The sequence below is a fragment of the Pogoniulus pusillus genome, chromosome 17 (assembly GCF_015220805.1).
Source record: "Pogoniulus pusillus isolate bPogPus1 chromosome 17, bPogPus1.pri, whole genome shotgun sequence".
Lineage (NCBI taxonomy): Eukaryota > Metazoa > Chordata > Aves > Piciformes > Lybiidae > Pogoniulus > Pogoniulus pusillus.
The window spans coordinates 2,957,749-2,978,041 of NC_087280.1; the positions used below are offsets into that span (position 1 = coordinate 2,957,749).

The 20,293-nt window shown below is 60.1% G+C and overlaps 2 protein-coding genes across 2 annotated transcripts; both read right to left on the reverse strand.

Annotated features, from left to right (window-relative positions):
- Positions 1–251: 251 nt before the first annotated feature.
- Positions 252–7,308, reverse strand: LOC135182795 (zona pellucida sperm-binding protein 3-like). The gene is made up of 9 exons (XM_064157243.1): positions 6,893–7,308; positions 4,817–4,935; positions 4,623–4,726; positions 3,417–3,594; positions 3,183–3,303; positions 2,765–2,856; positions 790–932; positions 544–633; positions 252–465 (listed from the first exon to the last, which is right to left on the reverse strand). Exons 1-9 carry the CDS (start codon positions 7,292–7,294, stop codon positions 350–352), a joined length of 1,365 nt encoding a protein of 454 aa, XP_064013313.1. The 5' UTR covers positions 7,295–7,308; the 3' UTR covers positions 252–349.
- A 3,342-nt stretch (positions 7,309–10,650) lies between these two features.
- LOC135182796 (protein PML-like) lies at positions 10,651–19,296 on the reverse strand. The gene is made up of 4 exons (XM_064157244.1): positions 19,143–19,296; positions 15,897–16,369; positions 13,587–14,164; positions 10,651–11,582 (listed from the first exon to the last, which is right to left on the reverse strand). Exons 1-4 carry the CDS (start codon positions 19,155–19,157, stop codon positions 10,774–10,776), a joined length of 1,875 nt encoding a protein of 624 aa, XP_064013314.1. The 5' UTR covers positions 19,158–19,296; the 3' UTR covers positions 10,651–10,773.
- Between the last annotated feature and the right edge of the window lie 997 nt (positions 19,297–20,293).

A 20,293-nucleotide genomic window follows, 5' to 3' on the forward strand; every position in this document is an offset into this window, starting at 1 on the left:
TTCTCCACACCTCTCAGGCCATCACTGGGTGGATAACCAAAAGCAGTGACCCAAAGGAGGTGCTCAGAGAAGGTTGAGGGAGACAAAGAAGCACAGCTCAAGTTAACAAGAAGCTTTAACCCATCTGGCTCTCCAGGGAGACTTCTCCACTGGCTCCATCAAACCTCTCAGCTTGTTACTGGGTGGACAACTGAAAGCAGTGACCCAAAGGAGGTGCTCAGAGCAGGTTGAGGGAGATGAAGCAGCACAGCTCAAGTTAACAAGAAGCTTTATTCCATCTGGCTCTCCAGGGAGACTTCTCCCTCAAGCCTCTCAGTTTGTTACTGGGTGGACAGCTAAAAGCAGTGCCTCAAAGGAGGCTGCTGGGTGTCCAGCAGACACTCAATGCTCCTAGAACAGCAAGCAGCAGGATGACCAAACCAGCAACAGCAGCCAGCATCAGTGCCACCCACATATGATGAGCACCTAGGAAGGAGAAGCAAGGAGGTGGTCACAGCCAGAACCTGCTGCACAAACCATTCCCCTTCCCTGGCTCTGCCCTACCTTGAGAAGGTAACCTCCTAACTGAGTGATCCTGCCAGCTGTGGATCAAGAGAGGTCCAACCACAACATCTGCTTCTTCCAGCAAGGCATCTAGAAAGGGAGAGATCACAAATGAGTGCTCCAACTCCTTTGAAGCTCTCCCAAACCTTGGAGCAGCACCAAGAGGTGATGAGGCAGCTCCAACCACCCAGCACCAAGTCAGTTACCATGGGGATGACAGGGACCAAGAGGCAGATTGAGCCATACCAAGCTGGGAGGGTATTGCTCTTCTGGCACGGCCTCTTTGCCATTGTGAAGGGCTCTGGAACCTCCTGGAGTGCCTGGTTGAGCCACAGCTCCTCATCTCACAGCAGGAACAGATGTCCTGAGTGCCTTCCACAGGAGTCCATCTGGAAGAGAGCAGCAACAAGACTGAGAGCCACAAGGGTGAGTGAGGGAGTTGAGCATCTCCTCTGTGGAGAGAGCCTGAGAGCCACAAGGATGAGTGGGGGAGTTGAGCATCTCCCCTGTGGAGAGAGACTGAGAGTCACAAGGATGTGTGGGGGACTTGAGCATCTCCTCTGTGGAGAGAGACTGAGAGCCACAAGGATGTGTGGGGGACTTGAGCATCTCCTCTGTGGAGAGAGACTGAGAGTCACAAGGATGAGTGGGGGAGTTGAGCATCTCCCCTGTGGAGAGAGACTGAGAGCCACAAGGATGTGTGGGGGAGTTGAGCATCTCCCCTGTGGAGAGAGACTGAGAGCCACAAAGGGTGAGTGGGGGAGTTGAGCATCTCCCCTGTGGAGAGAGACTGAGAGCCACAAGGATGTGTGGGGGACTTGAGCATCTCCCCTGTGGAGAGAGACTGAGAGCCACAAAGGGTGAGTGGGGGAGTTGAGCATCTCCCCTGTGGAGAGAGCCTGAGAGCCCTGGGGCTGTTTAGCCTGGAGAAGAGAAGGCTGAGAGGGGATCTGGTCAGTAGCTGAGGGGTGGGGGTCAAGTGGAGGGGGCCAAGCTCTTATGGGTGGTGCACAGCAATGAGCCAAGGAGCAATGGATGCAAACTGGAGCAGAGAAGGTTTCAGCTCAACAGGAGGAGAAACTTCTTTAGAGTGAGGGTGGCAGAGCCCTGGAGCAGGCTGCCCAGAGAGGTTGTGGAGTCTCCTGCTCTGGAGGCTTTCCAAACCCACCTGGCTGCATCCCTGTGTGAACTCCCCTGGAGGGATGCTGCATTGGCAGGGGAGATTGGACTGGATGAGCTCTGGAGGTCCCTTCCAACCTCTGCAGTTCTGTGGCAGTGACCAGCCCACCCCTTCACATGCTTGGGGGTCTCCCAGGAGAGACCAAAACCCTTCCCAGCCAAATGGGCAACTCCATCTGCCTGGAAGGTGGCACACCAGAAGGGGAGCCCAAGCTCTTGGCACAGCAACTTGCCCAACCACTCACAGGATATCAGGGGTTGGAAGGGACCCAAGGAGAGCATCCAGTCCAATCCCCCTGCCAGAGCAGGGCCACACAACCTAGCTCAGGGCACACAGGAACACATCCAGACAGGGCTGGAAAGGCTCCACACAAGGAGACTCCACAGCCTCTCTGGGCAGCCTGTGCCAGGGCTCTGGGACCCTTCCAGGCAAGAAGTTCCTCCTTGTGCTGAGCTGGAACCTCCTGTGCTGCAGCTTCCATCCATTGCTGCTTGTCCTGTGCCAGGGAGCAGTGAGCAGAGCCTGTCCCCCCCTCAGGGGTTTATAACCATGGATTCAATCCCCTCTCAGCCTTCTCTTCTCCAGACTAAGCAGCCCCAGGGCCCTCAGCCTCTCCTCACCAGGCACTGCTCAGTCCCCTCATCATCCTCACAGCCCTCTGCTGGACCCTCTCCAGCAGATCCCTGTCCCTCTGCAACTGGGGAGCCCCAAACTGAAGGCAGTGCTCAAGATGAGGTCTCAGCAGGGCAGAGCAGAGGGGCAGGAGAACCTCCCTTGATCTGCTGGCCACACTCTGCTGAGTGCCCCCCAGGACCCCATTGGCCTTTTGGCCCCCAGGGCACACTGCTGTGCCAGGGATGCTCTCCCCCAGCACTCCCAGCTCCCTCTCCTTGGGGCTGCTCTCCAGCAGTCACCTCCCAGCCTGTCCTGCTGCAGTTTGTTCTCCCTCCCCAGGTGCAGGACTCTGCACTTGTCCTTGTTGGACCTCGTTGGGTTCCTCTGTGCCCAGCTCTCAGCCTGTCCTGGTTGCTGGTTACTCACAGGCTGCTGGCTCTGTGGAAGGAGCAAGCCTTGTTGAGAGGGTCTGGAGCTTGGGCAGCCAGGGAGACCTTCAGGTGGCAGGTGATGTAGACCTGGGGAGAGCCAAGAAGAGCAGAGGGGTTAGGCTGTCAGTTGTCATGATGGCTTTCACATCCACCACCCTGTTGCTAGCCCAAATTGGAGGCCACCTCAAACCTCTCTGAAGCTAGAAGTGACCTGAAGGAGGCAGCTAATGAAGCCCAACAGAAGGGCTTGGCTTGAGCTGGATGAGAACTTGACCTCCAAGGGCAGATCTTGGACTCAGCAGCTGCCACCCATTGTGACCTCATTCATAGGTTGCCATCAGGCCTTGGGGAAGGCAATTCCAGGCCAGAGCCATGGAGGGGAGGGATAAAACCTTCCCTGAAGGATACTTTACCAGGTTGCTGGAGCCTCCTGCAAACTTGAAAGCCTCCACTGCAAACTGCAGCACATCTTGCCTGGGTCTTGGGGAGATAAAAGTCGAGGTGGCATCATCCAGTTGCCCATCCACCAAGCACCTAAGGCACAGAAGCAAGGACTAGCAGCAAGATCTCACTGGCAGAGGTACCCAGACCCTGCCAAGGAGGTGCCTGCAAGTTGAGGGGGACACACACACAGAGCCAGCTCTTACCCACTGAAGTCAATGAAGGCATAGTGGAGAGAAGTGCTTCTGTCTGGGCTTGGGGTGGCCACACAGCTGTCCACAAAGAGCCTCAGAGGTGCATGGTTCTCTGCCTTGACCTCAGCTTGGAAGTGGAGGACCTCTCCCAGGTGAAAGACAGCAGAGTCCCTCTCTGCACTCCAATCATCTGGGAACACAGAGGGCAGCAGGCACTCGGGAGCAGGATGCCAGCCTGTGCCTCCTGGTCTTCAGCAGGTGCAACAAGAGCAAGGGCAAGGTCCTGCAGCTGGTTAGAGGCAATGGCAAGCAGCAATGCAGGCTGGGCAGTGCCAGGCTGGAGAGCAGCCCTGAGGAGAGGCACTTGGGGGTGCTGCTGGAGGAGAAGCTGCACAGGAGCCAGCAGTGAGCACTTGCAGCCCAGAAAGCCAAGCAGAGGCTGGGCTGCAGCAGCAGCAGTGTGGCCAGCAGGGCCAGGGAGGGGATTCTGCCCCTCTGCTCTGCTCTGCTGAGAGCCCACCTGGAGTGCTGCATCCAGCTCTGGAGCCCCTGGGCCAAGAGGGCTGTGGAGATGCTGGAGAGTGTCCAGAGCAGGGCCAGGAGGATGCTGAGAGGCTGCAGCAGCTCTGCTGTGAGCACAGCCTGAAAGAGTTGGGGCTGTGCAGGCTGGAGCAGAGGAGGCTCCCAGGGGACCTTCTGGTGGCCTTGCAGGGTCTGAAGGGGGCTCCAAAAAAGCTGGGGAGGGACTTTTGAGGCTGTGAGGGAGTGTCAGGAGTGGGGGGAATGGAGCAAAGGTGGAGGTGGGGAGGAAGTTGTTGAGCAGGAGAGTGGTGAGAGGCTGGAATGGGTTGCCCAGGGAGGGGGTTGAGGCCCCATGGCTGGAGGTGTTTGAGGCCAGGCTGGCTGAGGCTGTGGTCAGGCTGCTCTAGGGTAGGGTGTCCCTGGGCATGGCAGGGGGTTGGCACTGCCTGCTCCTTGTGCTCCCTTCCAGCCCTGCCTGATTCCATGTTTCCATTCTATTCCTATCCAAGGAAACCTCATCAGGTACAGGGAGCTGAGTCCCTACCCTGAGCACCCTCACTCCAATAGTGCCCACCCCAATCTGCTCCCCCCCCCCCAGTGCCATCACTCCAGTGGTAAGATGAGTGTGACAGCAGCACCAGGAGAAGTGTGACCACCTCAGGGCTGCCTTTAAGGAGTCCCTCACCCCAAACCTACCATTCATGAGGTGCAGAGAGAAGAGCAGCTGCTCCTCAGAGGACAAGGTGGAGTGGAAGGGTGCCCATGTGGGTTTGACAGCATTGCTGCTCACATTGTCCCTCCTGGGGGGGGGGGGGAGGAAAAGAGATGCTCATGATGAAATCCCCCTGAGCAGCACAAGGGCTTGCTTGGTGCTCCTTTTCCTGCCTCACCTTGGGTAGTAGCACTCAATAGGAACCAGGGCAGGGCTGGCTCGGATGATGTTGGGGTTACCGGTAGGGACTGGGTTGTAGTTCAAGCTTGTGCTGTAGATCAGAGCCTCAGGAGTCACCTGGAGAAAGGGAGAAGACATCATCCAGTCAAGTGAGACCACTCCTGTCCCTTGGACACACACAGCAGCTGGAAGAGACCTCTCACAGGCTCACAGATGTCAGGGGTTGGAAGGGACCCAAAGAGATCACTGAGTCCAACCCCCCTGCCAGAGCAGGGCCACACAATCCAGCTCAGGGCACACAGGAACACATCCAGGCAGGCCTGGAAAGGCTCCACACAAGGAGACTCCACAACCTCTCTGGGCAGCCTGTGCCAGGGCTCTGGGACCCTTCCAGGCAAGAAGTTCCTCCTTGTGTTGAGCTGGAACCTCCTGTGCTGCAGCTTCCATCCATTGCTGCTTGTCCTGTGCCAGGGAGCAGTGAGCAGAGCCTGTCCCCCCCTCCTGACCCCCAGCTCTCAGTTATAGACATTGATTCAATCCCCTCTCAGTCTTCTCTTCTCCAGACTAAGCAGCCCCAGGTTCCTCAGCCTCTCCTCACCAGGCACTGCTCAGTCCCCTCATCATCCTCCCAGCCCTCTGCTGGACCCTCTCCAGCAGTTCCTGTCCCTCTGCAACTGGGGAGCCCCAAACTGAAGGCAGTGCTCAAGATGAGGTCTCAGCAGGGCAGAGCAGAGGGGCAGGAGAACCTCCCTGCATCTGCTGGACACACTCTGCTGAGTGCCCCCCACGACCCCATTGGCCTCTTGGCCCCCAGGGCACATTGCTGTGCCAGGGATGCTCTCCCCCAGCACTCCCAGCTCCCTCTCCTTGGGGCTGCTCTCCAGCAGTCACCTCCCAGCCTGTCCTGCTGCAGTTTATTCTCCCTCCCCAGGTGCAGGACTCTGCACTTGTCCTTGTTGAACCCCCCCCACAACCCCCAGCCCTCAGATACTTCTGGACATTGATTCAATCCCCTATCAGGCTGCTCTTCTCCAGACTAAGCAGCCCCAGATCCCTCAGCCTCAGCAGTGCTCCAGTCCCCTCATCATCCTCATAGCCCTGAGATGGTCTGGGTGACTGGATAGGGCTGGGTGCTAGGTTGGGCTGGCTGAGCTTGGAGCTCTCTTCCAACCTGTTTGGTTCTATCATTGGCCAGGGCTGGGTGCTAGGTTGGGCTGGGTGAGCTTGGAGCTCTCTTCCAACCTGTGCCACATTCCAGCAGCACCCAGGTGCCACCTGAAGGTTAAGCACCCACTGGAAGGGCTTCCAGCTCCCTGCCATCTGAGCTCCACCCTGGAGAGGGCAGCAACGGCATAAAAACCTCCTGAGTCAGCTATTAATTGCCTCTTGCCTGCCCTCTCCCTGCTCACACAATCCCCCTCCACCACCCGGGACTGCAGAGCAGAGCTTCTGCTGACCAGGCTGAGATGTGGTGCGAGGTGAGAGGCTCAGACCTCCACCCAGGGTCACCAGAGGCTCAGACCCCCACCCAAGAGCTCCAGCCCCTTCCACCTGCCTTACCCTGAGGCTGCTGCCCCTACAGCCCAGCTCTGGAGGTCACCAGAGGCTCCACCAGCCTTACCCTGAGGCTGCTGCTCACACATCCCAGCTCTGGAGGTCACCAGAGGCTCAGGCCCCCACCCAAGGTCACCAGACCCTTCCAGCAGCCTTACCCTAAGGCTGCTGCCCACACAGCCCAGCTCTGGAGGTCACCAGAGGCTCAGACCCCAACCCAAGAGCTCCAGACCCTTCCATCAGCCTTACCCTGAGGCTGCTGCCCTTACAGCCCAGCTATGGAGGTCACCAGAGGTTCAGATCCCCAGCCAAGAGCTCCAGCCCCTTCTACCAGCCTTACCCTGAGGCTGCTGCCCTTACAGCCCAGCTCTGGAGGTCACCAGAAGCTCAGACCCCAACCCAAGGTCACCAGAGGCTCCACCAGCCTTACTCTGAGGCTGCTGCCCATGCAGTCCAGCCATGGAGGTCACCAGAAGCTCAGACCCCAACCCAAGGTCACCAGAGGCTCCACCAGCCTTACCCTGAGGCTGCTGCCACACTCATGCAGCCCAGCCACAAAGGTCACCAGAGGCTCAGCAGTGCTCCAGGCTACAGGCAAGCAGGAGGCTGAGCCCAGGCTCAGGTCTGTAGCCTTGACCAGACGTCCTGTGCCAAAGAGGTCCCTGTGCACAGTGACCACCATCTGTGCCTCCTGGCACTGCACAGCCACAGGGTGCAAGGGGGCAGCTGCCTGCAGCTGGGAAACATCCACCCATGCCCAGGGAGAGGGCTGGGAGAAGGCTCTGGGCTGCCCAAAGGAAGGGTCCCCTCCACGCTTCCATAGCTCTACCTCCCCTTTAAGGACATCCCACGGGTGGTAAGCAGCCACCCCCCCAAAAACCCAGCAGAAAAGAACAAGCCTCAGGCTGCTTCCAAGCCTCATCCTGCCTACAAGTGGCCAGCACAAGCAGCAGCTGCTGCTGCCTCGGGGGGACCTTTTATAGCCCTCATCTCCTGCAGCCACTCCCAGCTCAGGTGGGTGGTGATGCTCAGAGCACCTCCCGCGATGGCAACTGCCAGCAGCTGAGGGTACTCAGCCCCCCCCCCCAGGGCAAGTCGCAGGGGTGGGGCTGCAGGAGGTGCTGCAGCTAAGCCTCTCTGTCCACTTGCTTCAGCACAGGGAGGCAGAGGAGATGGGGATCCCCCCTTATCAGGCAGAGGAGATGGGGTTCCCCCCTTATCAGGCAGAGGAGATGGGGATCCCCTCTATCAGGTACAGAGGATGGGGTCCCCCTCCACCAGGTACAGAGGATGGGGTCCCCCCCTTTGAGGCAGAGGGGATAGGAACATTGTCTCTAGAGGAGGGGATGAGGTCTCCTTTATTAGGCAGAGAGGATGGGAACCCCCTTTTGGGCAGAGGATGGGACCCCCTCTATCAGGCAGAGAGGATGGGACCCCCTCTATCAGGCAGAGAGGATGGGACCCCCCTTTTGGGCAGAGGATGGGACCCCCTCTATCAGGCAGAGAGGATGGGACCCCCCTTTTGGGCAGAGGATGGGACCCCCTCTATCAGGCAGAGAGGATGGGACTCCCCCTATCAGGCAGAGAGGATGGGACCCCTCCTTTTGGGCAGAGGATGGGACCCCCTCTATCAGGCAGAGAGGATGGGACTCCCCCTATCAGGCAGAGAGGATGGGACCCCTCCTTTTGGGCAGAGGATGGGACCCCCTCTATCAGGCAGAGAGGATGGGACCCCCCTTTTAGGCAGAGAAGATGGGACCCCCTCTATCAGGTAGAGGGGATGAGACCCCCTTTTTAGGCAGAGGAGATGGGGACCCCCTCTATCAGGTACAGAGGGGATGGGACCCCCCCTTTGTAGGCAGAGAGGATGGGACCCCCCTTATCAGGCAGAGAGGATGAGACTCCCCCTTTTAAGCAGATGCCCCCCCCCCATCAGGAAGAGGGGATAGGACCCCCCCACCCTTTTAAGCAGAGAAGATGGGAACCCCCTTTTGGGCAGAGAGGATGGGACCCCCCCTTTTGGGCAGAGAGGATGGGACCCCCCCTTTTGGGCAAAGAGGATGGGACCCCCCTTTTTGGGCAGACAGGATGGGACCCCCCCTTTCAGGCAGAGGGGATGGGACCTCCCTTTCCAGAGCTGGGGCAATAAATCACCTTTAGCCTCTTGCTTCTATCCTGCAGGGAGGGTGAAGCCCTTCTGATCCCAGCCTGGTCTGACTGGGGACATGCTCTGCAGTCAGCCTGGAGGCCCCCAGCCCTGGCCCTGTCACGGCTGTTCTGTCCCAGGCAAAGGTCACCAGGCAGGTCTGAGGCCAGGCAAGTCCTTGCACTGTGGCACTGGAAGCCAGAAGGGACTTTGCCTCCAGCAGCACTGAAGGCCACTTCTGCTTGAGTGAGGCTCTGCCCTTCTGGTGGGAGATGTGCTCAGTATCTGCACTGATGAGCTGGAGCAGGGGACTGAGTCCAGCAGCAGTCAGGTTGCAGATGGCACCAAGCTAGGAGCAGCTGTGGAGCTGTTGGAGGGGAGCAGAGCCCTGCAGAGGGACCTGGCCAGGCTGCATGGGTGGGCAGAGGCCAAGGGGATGAGACTGAACAAGGCCAAGGGCAGGGTTGTGCACTTTGGCCACAACAACCCCAAGCAGCACTAGAGGCTGGGGCCAGAGTGGCTGAGAGCAGGCAGGCAGAGAGGGAGCTGGGGGTGCTGGCAGAGAGGAGCTGCAGAGGAGGCAGCAGTGCCCAGGTGGGCAGCAGAGCCAATGGCATCCTGGGCTGGCTCAGGAGCAGTGTGGGCAGCAGGACAAGGGAGGTTCTTGTGCCCCTGTGCTCAGCACTGCTCAGGCCACCCCTGCAGTGCTGTGTCCAGCTCTGGGCTCCTCCATTGCAGAGAGATGCTGAGGTGCTGGAAGGTGTTTGGAGAAGGGCAGCAAGGCTGGGGAGGGGCCTGGAGCACAGCCCTGTGAGGAGAGGCTGAGGGAGCTGGGGGAGTGCAGCCTGCAGCAGAGGAGGCTCAGGGCAGAGCTCATTGCTGCCTGCAGCTGCCTGCAGGGAGGCTGTAGCCAGCTGGGGTTGGGCTCTGCTGCCAGGCAGGCAGCAGCAGCAGAAGAAGGGGACCCAGGCTGAAGCTGTGGCAGGGCAGGTCTGGGCTGGCTGTGAGGAGGAAGTTCCTGGCAGAGAGAGTGATTGGCACTGGAATGGGCTGCCCAGGGAGGTGGTGGAGTGGCTGTGGCTGGAGGTGTTGCAGCCAAGCCTGGCTGGGGCACTTAGTGCCATGGTCTGGTTGGTTGGCCAGGGCTGGGTGCTAGGTTGGGCTGGCTGAGCTTGGAGCTCTCTTCCAACCTGCCTGATTCTATGATTCCATGATTCTGTGATCACACAATCAACCAAACACCCTGGAAGTGTTGAAGAGGAGGCTGCAGGAGGCACTTGGTGCCATGGGTCAGTTAATTAGGAGGTGTTGGGTGATGAGTTGGACTCAATGAGCTCAAAGGGCATTTTCAACCTGGTTAGTTCTGTGATTCTGTGTTTTGGGGGGGGGCCTCAAGCCCATCACAACCACTCATGGCACCTCTGGACATGGGCAGGGCAAGGTGTAGGCAAGAAACAACTCACAAGCCCCCACATGCCCAAGGGAGGCTCTCCACAGCCTGGTTCCATCAACCTGCCTCATGCTGAGATGTCAGCAAAGTGCCTTTGAGGGCTCTGCAGCCCTGTGCCCAGCTTGCTTGGCTGATCTGCCCTCTCTAAAGAGAACCTGGAAAGCAGCAAGCAAACCTCAAAGCTCAAAGAACCTTGCAAGGGCTGAAGGTGGCCTCAGATTCCTGCTGGCTAAGCCCAAGAGGTGGAAATCCCACGGTGGGACTCCTCCATGGCTGGAGGTGCAGAGGCTTCTGCTAAGAGGAAAACCACAATGAACTCACAGTGAGGCTGAAGCATGCTGGAGGGAGCTGAGAGGAGGAAGAAAAGATGCTGCAGGAGGTGCAGGTGGCTCTGGGATCACCTCCTTGGGAGGATCTTCCTCTTGGAGGTGCTACTGAGGCTGGAATCCAGCGGAGGGGTTGCAGGCTGGGCACCTACTCTTGCCTTTCCTCCAGCCCTCCCACTGGGTTTTGCTGCCCTTCCACCCACCCTAAACCCTCAATCCAAGAGGTCACAGATGCTGGGAAGGGAATCAGAAAGGGACTTCATGGGACCATGCTGCTCCCAAGCAGGTTCTTGCCAAGGGCTCGCTCGGGAGAGCCATGCTTGCCCTCCCAAACCCCACAGAAGACCAATGCAGCCTTCATCCCAGGAGCATTTATTGGCACAGTGAGGTGAGATGGAGCTTCTGGCCTCCACAGAGACCTTCAAAGGGTTTGGCCAAGCAGCTGGCAGCCCTCAGCAAACCTTCTGCTTGGCACAGCCTCATTTCTTCCTCCGCTTCTGCGCTCTTCTTTTGGCCTTCCCTCTGCGCTTGCCCCTGGTGAGGTACCTCGATTTGGGCTGTTCCCCCTCAGAAGCTGGGCTGGAGGGCTCTGAGCAGGATGGGCTGGCAGGAGGGGTGGCAGGACGAGGGCTGCTGGGGGAAGGAGCTGTGGCAGCCACTGGTACCAGCAGCTGATGGTTCTGTGGGGTGCTGGAAGGGAATAACTCCAGCAAGTCGGAAGGCAGAGATGGCCAAGCCACATCTGGGCTGAGGAGGTCCTGCTGGCTGGCCACAGGCTGTGGCAGGGGTGCCATGGCAGAGGTTACAGTGGCCAGGGAGTGGGATATGGCCTGGATCTCCTGGATCAGGGACACCAGATGCCTGTTTGCCCTTTGCTGAGCTTGCAGGAGCTCATCGCCCAGCCTCAGGAGCTGCTCTGCCTGCTGCCTGTTGGACCTGGCCCAGCCACTGAAATCTTCCTTCAGGGAGGCCAGGAATTCCTGGATGCTCCTGGGAAGTGGCCCATTGTCCCCATGAGCTGACCTGGAGTCTTCCTCAGCTTCTTCAGCCCTTTGCATTAGAAGGGATGGAGATGTGGGTTGGGCAGGGGGTAAGACCTCTCCCTGGTCTGGCCACGCACATCCTCTGTCATTGGAGAGGTCCAAGGTGGGGGCAGAGGGTTGGTGGTGGGCAGGCAGTCCCGTGGGCAGACCTCCATCAGGTTGGCAATGCTCCCTAGGAGGTTGAAGGTCGAGGATCAGGGTGGTGTCATCATCAGACATCGAGTCATGCTGGGCAGCAGAGGGACCTGTTGTAGGGAGAGGGGTTGAAGGAAGCAGAAGGCAAGAAGCAGAGCTTGGAGGGTTCCTCCAGCCTGCCTTGGTGGGGTGGAGAGAGGAGATAGAGTGATGATGCCTACCACACCACTGAGATGCAAGGACTGGGGTGGGAGGCAGCTTTGTCCCCAGGAAACTCCCAAGCTCCATGCACCACATCAACCCCTGAGCTCTTCTGTGGACCACCTCTGAATTTGCCCTGGGGTGCTCAGTGGTGCAATCCCACTGCCCTGGGGTGCTCAGTGGTGGAATCCCACAGCAGGCCAAAGAGCACATGGGTGATAGCCCAGGTCTGAAGACAGCAGGAGGAGGAGGAGGATGGAGCAGAAGACCCTGCAAAGTTTCCTCCTCCCATTGCTTTTCCTTTGCTCTCATTTTCTGGAGGGATGCTACCACCTTCTGACTCAACCTGGACCCTCCAGCACACCAACCCTGCACACACCACAGATGCCATTCCCAATCCCTCCCAAAGAGCTGGGGAAAGAGCTGCACCTTCCACAGGGAGGGCTCACAGGGAACATTTCACCTTCTTGGTTGGCTACACCATGCCAAGGAGGTCAATCAACAGCCCAAAAGTGGGGACTGCCCCAGGTGGTTGAATAAAGAAGGCCTGGAGAACAAGCCCCTTCCCCAGCTTCATTCTTCCCTGGGGACCTTCCAGCACCTCAACATCTCTCTCTTGACTGGAGGAGCCCAGAGCTGGACACAGCACTGCAGGGGTGGCCTGAGCAGTGCTGAGCACAGGGGCACAAGAACCTCCCTTGTCCTGCTGCCCACACTGCTCCTGAGCCAGCCCAGGATGCCATTGGCTCTGCTGCCCACCTGGGCACTGCTGCCTCCTCTGCAGCTCCTCTCTGCCAGCACCCCCAGCTCCCTCTCTGCCTGCCTGCTCTCAGCCACTCTGGCCCCAGCCTCTAGTGCTGCTTGGGGTTGTTGTGGCCAAAGTGCAGAACCCCATCAGAGCCTGACAGATGGGCAGGAGAGCAAAACAGAGCTGTGGCCATAGAAGAAATGGAGCAAATCTTGAGCCCAGTGGAAACCAGGACCCTACAAGAGGGAACCTGGACTTGTTTTGCTGCATGGAGGTGGCTCTGAACCCCGTGGGAGACATCAGCAGGAGGTTCCTCACAATGGGAGTGGTGAGACATTGGAACAGGCTGCCCAAAGATCTAGTTGAGGGCTCATCCCTGCAGACAGAAGGTCACACTTGATGGGGCCTTGAGCAACCTGCTCTAGTTGCAGGTGTCCCTCCTCAAAGCAAAGGTGCCTGGACAAGATGACCTCCGAGGGACCCATTCCAGCCTGATGCATTCTGTGATGCAGGGATTTAGGAGCTGCTCCAAGCCCATGCTGCCTGCAGGCAGGCTGGATCCATCCCCGGGGCACCTCTCAACCTCCTTCCCTCCAAACTGAACAACAGCATCTCCATCAGATGCTCCTCACCAGAGCCTGATTCACCACCTTCCATCGCCCTTCTCCCCTCCCTCTTCTCCCTCCCTTCACCACCTTCCTCATCCTTCTCCCCTCCTTCTTCTCTATTCCCTTCACCGCCTCCCTCTCCCCTCTCCCCTCCCTCTTCTCCCCTCCCTTCACCGCCTCCCTCTCCCTTCTCCCCTCCCTCTTCTCCCCTCCCTTCACCGCCTCCCTCTCCCCTCTCCCCTCCCTCTTCTCCCCTCTTTTCACCGCCTCCCTCTCCCTTCTCCCCTCCCTCTTCTCCTCTCCCTTCACCGCCTCCCTCTCCCCTCTCCCCTCCCTCTTCTCCCCTCCCTTCACCGCCTCCCTCTCCCTTCTCCCCTCCCTCTTCCCCACTCCCTTCACCGCCTCCCTCTCCCCTCTCCCCTCCACGCCCCCCTCGGTGCCAGGCAGCCCAGAGCGCAGGCGGCACTCCCGCAGCGCAGGTCGCTGCCGCCACTGCCCTGCCCGCCCCCGCGGCTCCGCCGCCGCCGCCCGCAGCCCCCGGCCGAGCGCCTCCTCACCTGGGCGCCCTGTGACCCGCTCCACCAGCGCCTGCAGCCTGGCTCTGCACTCCGCGAAGTCCCCGGGCTGCGCTGGCTCCTGGGCCGCCGGAGGCTGCAGCCGCTGCAGCTCCTGCAGCGAGCCCTTGATGAAGGGCTGCATGTCCATCACCTCCTGCTCCGTGCCGTACAGCCCCATCTTCTCCACCAGCCGCTCGCCCGCCTCCAGCCGCCGCAGCACCCCCTCCACCCGCCGCAGCTCCCCCGCCAGCCGGCCCCGGCCCTGCTCCTGCCGCGCCGCCACCAGCGCCAGCAGCTCCTCTTCCTCCCGCCGGATCAGCGCCACCAGCTGCTCCGCTCGCTGCCGGATCAGCTCCCGCATCTCCCGCTGCGCCTCCTCCAGCCGGGCGGCCTGGGCCCGCAGCGCCTCCGCCGCCGCCTGGAAGCCGCTCCTGCTGCCGCGCAGCTGCCGCCCGAGGCTGCCCAGCTCCTGCTGCCGCCGCTGGCTCTCGCTGCGGATGTCGCAGAACGGGGCGTGCTGGCTGTCCAGCAGCGCGCACGAACAGCACAGCGCCTTGGCGCACCGCCGGCAGTAGATGCTGCAAGGCAACGCCGCAGCCGCTCACAGCCGGCCCGGGCCCCGCCGCGCCCCCCCCGGACCCGACCCGACCCGCCCCGACCTGCCCCGACCCGGGGAAACTGAGGCACGGCGCCGGGCAGGGCTCCGCCTCGCCTCGCCTCGCCCCGCAGCTGCGGTGGCAGCTTGGCCGCTCCGCACAGCTCCGTCCTGCCGGGCACCTGCGCTCGGCTGCCCGGGGAGCTGCTGCCTCGCCGGCCCCGCAGGGCTGCGACCTGCGCCTGGCCCCTGGGCACGGCGCCGAGTGGCCGCGGGGGTGCGGGCTCGGGGCTTGGAGGGGAGCATCTCGGAGGCCAAAGCTCTTCTCTCGCTCTGCCCTTCTGCGGCACCCTCTGCTCCTGCCCGGGACCTCGCTGGGCTGGCAGCGCTCCCCCTCCGCAGGCAGCTGCACAAACCTCTCTGGCTCTGCCCTGCTGCCACAGCTGGGCCTGCAGCAGCGGCCTCAGAGCCTGGAACCCTTCTGCCTGGGAGCGACCTTCGTGCTCCCTGAGTGCAACCATTCTCTGTCTCTGCTTTAGAGCAGGACGGGAGCTGCACGGAGCCTTGGAGCACATCCTGCAGGAGAGGCTGCGGGGCCGAGCAGCAGCAGAGCACTCCTCCTGACCCTGCCCTTTGCTGGGCACTCAGAATCACCACAGAGTGAACCAGGTTGGGAGAGACCTCTAGGATCAGCATCGAGCCCAGCCTGACCCTTCTAACCAACTAACCCATGGCACCAAGTGCCTCACCCAGCCTCCTTTTAAACACCTCCAGGGATGGGGACTCCACCACCTCCCCGGGCAGCCCATCCCAAGGCCAATCCCTCTCTCTGGGAAGAATTTCCTCCTAATGGCCAGGCTCAACCTGCCCTGGCCCACTTGGAGACTGTGTCCTCTTCTTCTGTCACTGGGTGCTTGGGAGAAGAGACCAACCCTTGCCTGGCTACAATCTTCTTTCAGGTGGTTGCAGGCAGCAGTGAGCTCTCCCCTGAGCCACTCATTGCCAAACTGCAAGTTCAGCCACCCCTGGAATTTTGGGCACCACCACACTTGATCTTGCTGCACTCTCCCAGCTGCAAAAAGTGATGTTGGTTCCCTATCTCCACAGGCTTCAGACTGCTCTGGTGGGTTGGCTACAGACTGCTCTGTGGTGGCTGCTGCACCAGCAGAGAGCATCCCAAGGGCAGGGCAGAGGTGAGCCCTGCCACCACTGCTTCCCGGGGCTAAGTATAAAGGCAGAAGACCAAAGGTCATCTTAAGATGCCCAAGGCAAGAATATAAGAAGTGGGAGAGGAGATCTTTGTCTGTTGGACTGGGTGATCTTGGAGGGCTCTTCCAACCTGCTTGGTTCTGTGACTCTGTGATCCCCCACACAAGTCCTGCCTGCCTTGTCCATCACAGCAGTCCAATCGAGAGGTCTTCTCCATGAGCTCCATCAGCATCACCCTCCCTACCCTAGTAAGGAGCACCTCACATGCTCCCCTCCCTCTGCCTACCTTGCCCCTGCCCTCCCACCATCAGATGGAACTCAGCTTCACCCAGACCCTCTTGCCATGCCCTAGACCCACCAGTCACTGCTTGCCACCCATTTTCCCCGTGCCATGGTGACAATCAGGGCAGCAGAAGGTGAAGGGCATCCTGCTCAGTCCTCATCTTCTCTAACCCAAGTCAATTCCTGCCAACGCCACAGATGGGGACAGATCTCCTCAGACATACCTTACAGATTGGCTCTTGTGGGTAGGGTTGGAGCAGGGGAAGCTGCTGTTCCTCCTGATGCCCTCAAGGAAGTCCTTAGCAGACCCTGCCTTGATGTCCACCACTCTCTTTGCTTCGTGACCCTTCAAGTAGCGCTGGTGGGCCCTGAAGCACTTGGTGCAGAGGAGCTCCTTGCACTCAAAGCACCACAGCTCGCTGCCTTGCTTGCAGTTGTCACACAAGAGGTCCACTCCATCAACAATCCTCTTGTAGACCTTCAGCTTGGCTTGTAGGTTGGTGAAGAGCAGGTTGTCCACGTCAGAGGTACCAGCAGCCTGCTGGATGGCTGCGTGGCACACGGGGCACTGCCCATCTGGCTTGTTCTGGCTCAGGCAGTTGAGGCACAAGGTGTGGAAGCAGGTGAGGAGCTTGAGTTTGGGTGATTCCTGTTGGCAGCCTTCACAGCAGATGAACTGGAAGTCATCTTCTAGCAGCTTGGAGAGAGAGGAAGAGGAATGAGCCCTGGGGTGTAAGGGCTTCCAAAAACACATCTTCTTTGGGGGGGGGGGGGGGGGGTAGGGGATAATAAGAAGACATCCAAACCCTGTTTGGAGCAACCACTTCCCACCAGTGATGTTCAAGCCTTGTTAGCAGACAGCCCTCCCCCACAATAGAAGATGTGTTTTTGGATGCACCATGGTAAGGTTGTGTGGCTGGACAGGAGCAAAGAAGAAGCAGGATGGTGCCCTTTGCTGTGGGGCTGGGGGTGCTGCAGAAAGGCAGCATAGAAGGTGGAACCCAGAGGCAGACCCCTGCATGACAACCTGGCACGGTGGGGACCACCCTCCCAGCCATCCTCTACCACCCCCACCTTGCTCAGCCCAACCCATCCCTCAGCTTCTGCCTCTCTCTTCCATCTGCAGCATCCCCACAGGACTGTGTGGGGAGAGGGTTGGATTGAGGACCACCAGCCTGGGGGTGGGGGAAGGGACACCCCAAAACTCATCACCCACATGATGGTGCTGCAGATTTCCTGGTGGCTTCAACTGCCTCCCCCCTCCCTGCCACCCCTTCCCCTACCACCTCCACCTTGCCCATCTGAGCTCCTGCCTCTCTCTTCCATCTGCAGCATCCCCACAGGACTGTGTGGGGACAGGGTTGGACTGGGGACCACCAGCCCAGGGGTGGAGAATGGACACCTCAAACCTCATCACCCACATCGTGGTGCTGCAGACCTCCAGGTGGCTTCAACAGCTCCCCCCCTCCCTGCCACCCCTTCCCCTACCACCCCCACATTGCCCATCCCATCCCTCTGAGCTCCTGCCTCTCTCTGTCTGCAGCATCCCCACAGGACTGTGTGGGGACAGGGTTGGACTGGGGACCACCAGCCCAGGGGTGGAGAACGGACACCCCAAAACTCATCACCCACATGGTGGTGCTGCAGATTTCCTGGTGGCTTCAACTGCCTCCCCTCTCCCCTCCAACCTTTTCCCCTCCCTTACCACCCCCACCTCGCTCAGCCCATCCCACCCCTCTGAGCTCCTGCCTCTCTCCTCCGTCCGCAGCATCCCCACAGGACTGTGTGGGGAGAGGGTTGGACTGGGAACCACCAGCCCGGGGTGGGGGAAGGGACACCCCAAACCTCATCACCCACATCGTGGTGCTGCAGACCTCCTGGTGGCTTCAACAGCTCCCCCCCTCCCTGCCACCCCTTCCCCTACCACCTCCACCTTGCTCATCTGAGCTCCTGCCTCTCTCTTCCATCTGCAGCATCCCCACAGGACTGCGTGGGGAGAGGGTTGGATTGAGGACCACCAGCCTGGGGGTGGGGGAAGGGACACCCCAAAACTCATCACCCACATGGTGGTGCTGCGGATTTCCTGGTGGCTTCAACTGCCTCCCCCCTCCCTGCCACTCTACTACCCCCTCCTTGCTCAGCCCATCCCATCCCTCTGAGCTCCTGCCTGCAGCATCCCCACAGGACTGCGCGGGGACAGGGTTGGACTGGGGACCACCAGCCTGGGGGTGGGGGAAGGGACACCCCAAACCTCATCACCCACATCGTGGTGCTGCAGACCTCCTGGTGGCTTCAACTGCCTCCCCCCTCCCTGCCACCCCTTCCCCTACCACCCCCACATTGCCCATCCCATCCCTCTGGGCTTCTGCCTCTCTCCTCTGCCTGCAGCATCCCCACAGGACTGCACGGGGACAGGGTTGGACTGGGGACCACCAGCCCAGGGGTGGAGAACGGACACCCCAAAACTCATCACCCACATGATGGTGCTGACGACTTCCTGGTGGCTTCAACTGCCTCCCCCCTCCCCTCCAACCTTTTCCCCTCCCTTACCACCCCTCCTTGCTCAGCCCATCCCACCCCTCTGAGCTCCTGCCTCTCTCCTCTGCCTGCAGCATCCCCACAGGACTGCGTGGGGAGAGGGTTGGATTGAGGACCACCAGCCCTGGGTGGGGGAAGGGACACCCCAAAACTCATCACCCACATGATGGTGCTGCAGATTTCCTGGTGGCTTCAACTGCCTCCCCCCTCCCTGCCACTCTACCACCCCCACATTGCCCATCCCACCCCTCTGAGCTTCTGCCTCTCTGCATCTGCAGCATCCCCACAGGACTGCGTGGGGACAGGGTTGCACTGGGGACCACCAGCCCTGGGTGGGGGAACGGACACCCCAAACCTCATCACCCACATCGTGGTGCTGCAGACCTCCTGGTGGCTTCAACTGCCTCTCCCCCTCCCTGCCACCCCTTCCCCTACCACCTCCACCTTGCCCATCTGAGCTTCTGCCTCTCTCTTCCATCTGCAGCATCCCCACAGGACTGCGTGGGGAGAGGGTTGGACTGGGGACCACCAGCCTGGGGGTGGGGGAAGGGACACCCCAAAACTCACCACCCACATGGTGGTGCTGCAGATTTCCTGGTGGCTTCAACTGCCTCCCCCCTCCCTGCCACTCTACCACCCCCACATTGCCCATCCCATCCCTCTGAGCTCCTGCCTCTCTCTGTCTGCAGCATCCCCACAGGACTGTGCGGGGAGAGGGTTGGACTGGGGACCACCAGCCTGGGGGTGGGGGAAGGGACACCCCAAAACTCATCACTCACATGGTGGTGCTGACCACTTCCTGGTGGCTTCAACTGCCTCCCCGCCCTCCATCAGCACCCTGAGCATTCTATACCGCTAGAGGAGTCGTCCCCCCCGCTACGACTCGTATCCCCCCTGCCCATCAGTCCATGCCTGGACCAGTCGGTTCTCACCTGGGTGCTGGCCATGGTGGGGGGCAGGGTTGGGATCCCCTTTCCCCCCACCCCTTCGCCTTCCCGCGATCTCTTCACTTTCGGTTTCTTCGCCGCGGCCAAATCTCCTCCTTCGTGACCTTCTTACGCACCTTCCGCTCCCAGCCTCGGTTAACCCCTTCCAGGGAAGAACCTTCAGCCCTTCCCGGCCATCCAGGAGCGACGAAACCCAGAGGAGACCCCAAGAAGTGCCTGCCCTCCCCCCATCCCCCGGCCCCCAACTCCCCCAAATGTATTACCAGGGGCAGCGTTGCCCCCCAGCATCCTTGGAGAGGATTCCCACATCCTGCTTCGTCCTGTTCCTGGGGGTAGGGGAGGTTGTGTCCCGGCTCTCCTTTGACCATTCCTGCTGGGAATCGGTGCCACAAAGCAAGCAGCACCATGGGGACCACCACGAACAGGGGACACCACAAATGCAGGACCACCACCAAGAGGGGAACCAGCACAAACTGGAGACCACCACGAAAAGTGGGACCAGTTTGAAGAGGGGACCAGCATCAACTGGGGACCAGCATCAACTGAGGACCAGCATCAACTGAGGACCAGCATCAACTGAGGACCACCACAAAAAGGAGACCAGCACAGATGAGGGACCACCACCAACAGGGGACCACCATGAACAGGGGACCACTGTGAACAGGGAACCAGCACAAACTGGAGGCCACCACAAAGAGGGGATCACTAAGAGCAGGGAACCAACACAAACTGGAGGCCACCACAAAGAGGGGATCACCATGAACAGGGAACCAACACAAACTGGAGGCCACCACAAAGAGGGGATCACCATGAGCAGGGAACCAGCACAAACTGGAGGCCACCACGTAGAGGGGATCACCAAGAGCAGAGAACCAGCACAAACTGGAGACCACCATGAAAAGTGGGACCAGTTTGAAGAGGGGACCAGCATCAACTGGGGACCAGCATCAACTGAGGACCAGCATCAACTGAGGACCACCACAAAAAGGGGACCAGCACAGATGAGGGACCACCACCAACAGGGGACCACCATGAACAGGGGACCACCATGAACAGGGAACCAACACAAACTGGAGGCCACCACAAAGAGGGGATCACCATGAGCAGGGAACCAGCACAAACTGGAGACCACCACG

Bases quoted from the DNA above. Each gene is read 5' to 3' on its own strand.
- LOC135182796 (XM_064157244.1), bottom strand. The intron at 14,165-15,896 runs GTATGTCTGAGG...GTTGCCTTGCAG, and splicing joins CACAAGAGCCAATCTGTAAG to CATCTACTGCCGGCGGTGCG. The intron at 11,583-13,586 runs GTGAGGAGGCGC...TCCCTACAACAG, and splicing joins GCGGGTCACAGGGCGCCCAG to GTCCCTCTGCTGCCCAGCAT.
- LOC135182795 (XM_064157243.1), bottom strand. From the start codon at position 7,294: ATGAGGCTTGGAAGCAGCCTGAGGCTTGTTCTTTTCTGCTGGGTTTTT. The intron at 4,727-4,816 runs GTGAGGCAGGAA...CCCCCCCCCCAG, and splicing joins ATTGAGTGCTACTACCCAAG to GAGGGACAATGTGAGCAGCA. The intron at 2,857-3,182 runs GTAAAGTATCCT...GGCTCTCCCCAG, and splicing joins CAGGAGGCTCCAGCAACCTG to GTCTACATCACCTGCCACCT.